Raw genomic sequence first — 3605 nt, forward strand, 5'->3', positions numbered from 1 at the left:
TTGTGCGGGGAGAAGGGTGCAACAATGAATGAATGGAATCCCAAAATCTCTGTAGATGTTCATTGAAATGAAAAATAAACAACCTAAATAAAAAAAAAAAGAGTACTTTTTCAACAACAGTAATGAATTTCTTTGATCCAGAAAGACTTATTTAGCTTCTTTGTGAGTTAACAATTGTACACTGGGAAAGTGTCTTGAAACATGGTTATATCATTTTAAAAAATCTGTAAAAAGAAATGTCAAAAAATTTAAATACCATACTAGTATATTTACTTGATAACAATATAAAGTTTATGTTACAGATACGCTATGAATTTTTAACCATGTTCACAGCATATGCCATCTATATAGTTTCCCTAATATGTTGATCACTTTCACTTATTTGTTATTGTTGTTAGGTGCCATCAAGTCAAATATGACTCATAGCAACCCTATGAACAGCCAACCTGACCCTTGCCCGTCCTGTGCCAGCCTCACCATCTCCTAAACACTCCACCCCATTAGTGAAGTCAAAGTGTCAATGTATCTCACTGAGGGTCTTTCCTCTCCTTAACTGACCCCTCCACCCATCCAAGAACGATGTCCTTCTCCAATGAATAGCCTTGCCTGGCTACTTGTCCAAAGTATGGAAGATGAAGCTTCGTCATTCTAACATCTAGTTGATTATAACTCAGAGTGACCTTATGAAGACCTCTTTTCAATCTGAGTGCCTAATAGAGAATAAGGATGGCAAATGAAGAATTGATGCCTTTTAGCTATTGGAGAAGAGTGCTGAATATCGCATACACTGTCAAAACAACAAACAAGTATGGAAAGATAATAAAGCTTTGTCTTACATACTTCAGGCATGTTTCTAAGAGAGGCTATTCCTAGGAGTAGGAAATTACACTTGGGAAGGTGGAGAGTAGTCGGCAAAAGAGAGGAAACCTCTCAATCAGATGGACAGATACAATGACCACTATAGTACTGGGCTCAAGTATGTCAAAGATGATGAAGATGGCACAGGATAGGACAGGGTTCAGATCTGCTGTTCATAGGGCTGCTATGAGTCATACATGAAATACAATATCATATAGTGATCCTATGAACAACAGACTGAAACCTGGCCCTGTCTTGTGCCATCCACAAATCTTCACCATATCCAAATCCACTGCTACAGTCACTGTGTTAATTCATCTCAATGAGAATCTTTCTTTCACTGACTCTGTACTCTTCCTAGTATGATGTCCTTTATCAAGGACTGGTGCCTTTTGACAACATACTCAAAGTATGTGAAATGATGTTTCCCATCTGGGCCTCTAAGGAGCACCTTGACTGCATTTCATCAGAGACAGATCTGCTTCTCTTCATAGTGCACGAGATATTCAATACTCTTCACCAATACCACAATTCAAAGGCATCAATTCTTCTATGGTCTTCCTTATTTCATTGTCCAAATATTTAAATAGAATTTATTTATAGTTCTTTGCATGTAGAGGATAAAGAATTGGTCAAAGATGACAATTCATAAATAGGAAAATACTGCCTATTATGACTGATTAGAGTAAGAAGAGCTAGGGAACTTTAGTGGCCTATTGGTAAGAACCTGCACTGAAATCCAAAAGGCATGCAGTTCAAATATACCAGATGCTCTGAGGGAGAAGGATGGGGAATCTCCTCCTGGGCAATGTACTGACTCTAAAAACCCACTGTAGGATCAGCTAAGAGCCTTTCTGACTCAATGGGACACAAGAACGGACTGTGAGCCACTCTGCACACTGTACTGACCTTTCAGCGCTATGGCTTTCATCTCAGACGGCTCACTCTCATTTCTCTGGAGCTTCCGTTTCGAAACAGATGATGATTTACCCAGATTGAAAAAGGAACGCCAGCTGCCCACTGGAGATTTCTTCATTTTATTTTGAGGCCTCTTCCTAGGAGACAAAAAAAATTCATTTTTATTAAGATGTCTAAAGGAATGCCTATTTTTACTTATTTTTTAAAAAAAGAATAAATGATAGAAAGAGCCAAACAGCTTGGCTAGGTGCAGCTGAGAGAATAAAGAGACAACTTTGCATAGAGTACACACAGGACAACAAGCTGTACTGGAGCAGGAGGCAAAAATCACCACGGAGATGTCAAATTCATGATAGCTTCACAAAGATGATGTTTATGCAGACTATATTTAGAGTCAAGTTCACAATCTGGGAAACAGATGGAAAAAAGAAGTTTCTAGAAATAGAAAAGATTAGGGTGCCTAAATAAACAACAGTGCTTAAGAAAATCACTTTAGCTCTGTGTAGAGAGAATGAAACTCAAACAGGGCTATTAATAACAACTTGAAGATAATGAATACCAGGTACTGTGCTATGCTATCTATATTATATATTCTTCTAAGTTGTACAGCAATCTTCTTCCAATTTGCTGTACTAAGATAATTTGAGTTTGTTGTGAAGCCGAACCTTGTGCCATTGGAGGTCAAATGCCATAATGGCTTCCCATGGTGGACAGTGTTTGGTGGAGCTCCTAGGTTTTTTCCCCCCTCCCTGTTTAAAAGGGTTTTTTAACAAATATTTTCTTTTTTTAATTATTTTTAATTTTAATGAAAATGTACAGAAACTTTGGATTTTTATTCATTCATTGTTGCACTTTTCTTCCTGCCTCCCCCTCCCCTGCAGTTCACTCTTCTCTTAGGAAAGTAAAAGAAAACATTCTTTCATTGTTATACAATCCCTCCCCCCAAGTCCATTCCACTATGCAGCTGGACTCCTGTCATGACAATAATACCTAATCACATACCCCTTTTAAACAGTTCTCTCCCTCATTTGTTTCAATGCAGTGTACATAATTTATCCCATCTTTCTCAGTGTCCCCCCAACCCTGATGTCAGTCCCATTTTACAGCAGTGGCACTATGCAGTATTTGTCCTTTTGTGACTGAGATATTTCACTCAGCAAAAAGTCCTCCAGGGTTACCCATTCTGAATAATATTTCATGAGTTCCTTGTTTTTCAATGCAGTATACTATTCCATTGTGTGAATATACCACAGCTTTTCTATCCATTTGTTTGTTGATGGGCACTTAGGTTGTTTCTAACTCTTTGCTATTGTGAACAAAGCTGTAATAAACATGGGTTTGGGAGCAGGAGTGGCATCCTCTTCCTAAACCACATGACTCTGAAAACACATGTCTCTTGAAACTCTATGAACCTGGAGAAATGACAACAGTTACAGAATAGCTGTCTCTATGAGTTATTCTTGACTTGAAAGCAATAAACAACAACTAGTACTATATTAATTTTACAGCTGAGAAAATTAACACACTAAGAAGTTAATTTAAAACCAACAACAACAAAACATCCAACACAATTTTGAGTTGTTGTTATGTGTCTTCGAGTTGTTTCCGACTCATAGCGACCCTATGCACAACAGCCCTAAACCCTGCTCTATCCTGCGCCAGCCGCACTGCCTCTGACACACCCATCCCAATTACCCCAGTCACGGAATCAATCCATTTCATAGAGGGTCTTCCCCTCCTGCGTTGTCCCTCAATCCTCCCAAGCATGATGTCCCTCTCCAAGGACCCGTCCCTCCTGGCAACATGTCCAAAGTATGTCAGACGAAGCC

General features: G+C 38.8%; 1 protein-coding gene across 1 annotated transcript in view; it reads right to left on the reverse strand.

Moving 5' to 3' along the window:
* ARHGAP32 (Rho GTPase activating protein 32) overlaps positions 1-3605 on the reverse strand; it is a 385046-nt gene that overhangs the window by 14319 nt on the left and 367122 nt on the right. Inside the window, exon 18 of the mRNA XM_006901383.1 lies at positions 1768-1913. Coding sequence (XP_006901445.1) covers positions 1768-1913 — 146 coding nt within the window. The remainder of the gene's footprint in view (positions 1-1767; positions 1914-3605) is intronic.

The sequence above is a fragment of the Elephantulus edwardii genome, unplaced genomic scaffold (genome assembly GCF_000299155.1).
Source record: "Elephantulus edwardii isolate Elephantulus edwardi_28Jun2011 unplaced genomic scaffold, EleEdw1.0 scaffold00323, whole genome shotgun sequence".
Taxonomy (NCBI): Eukaryota; Metazoa; Chordata; class Mammalia; order Macroscelidea; family Macroscelididae; genus Elephantulus; species Elephantulus edwardii.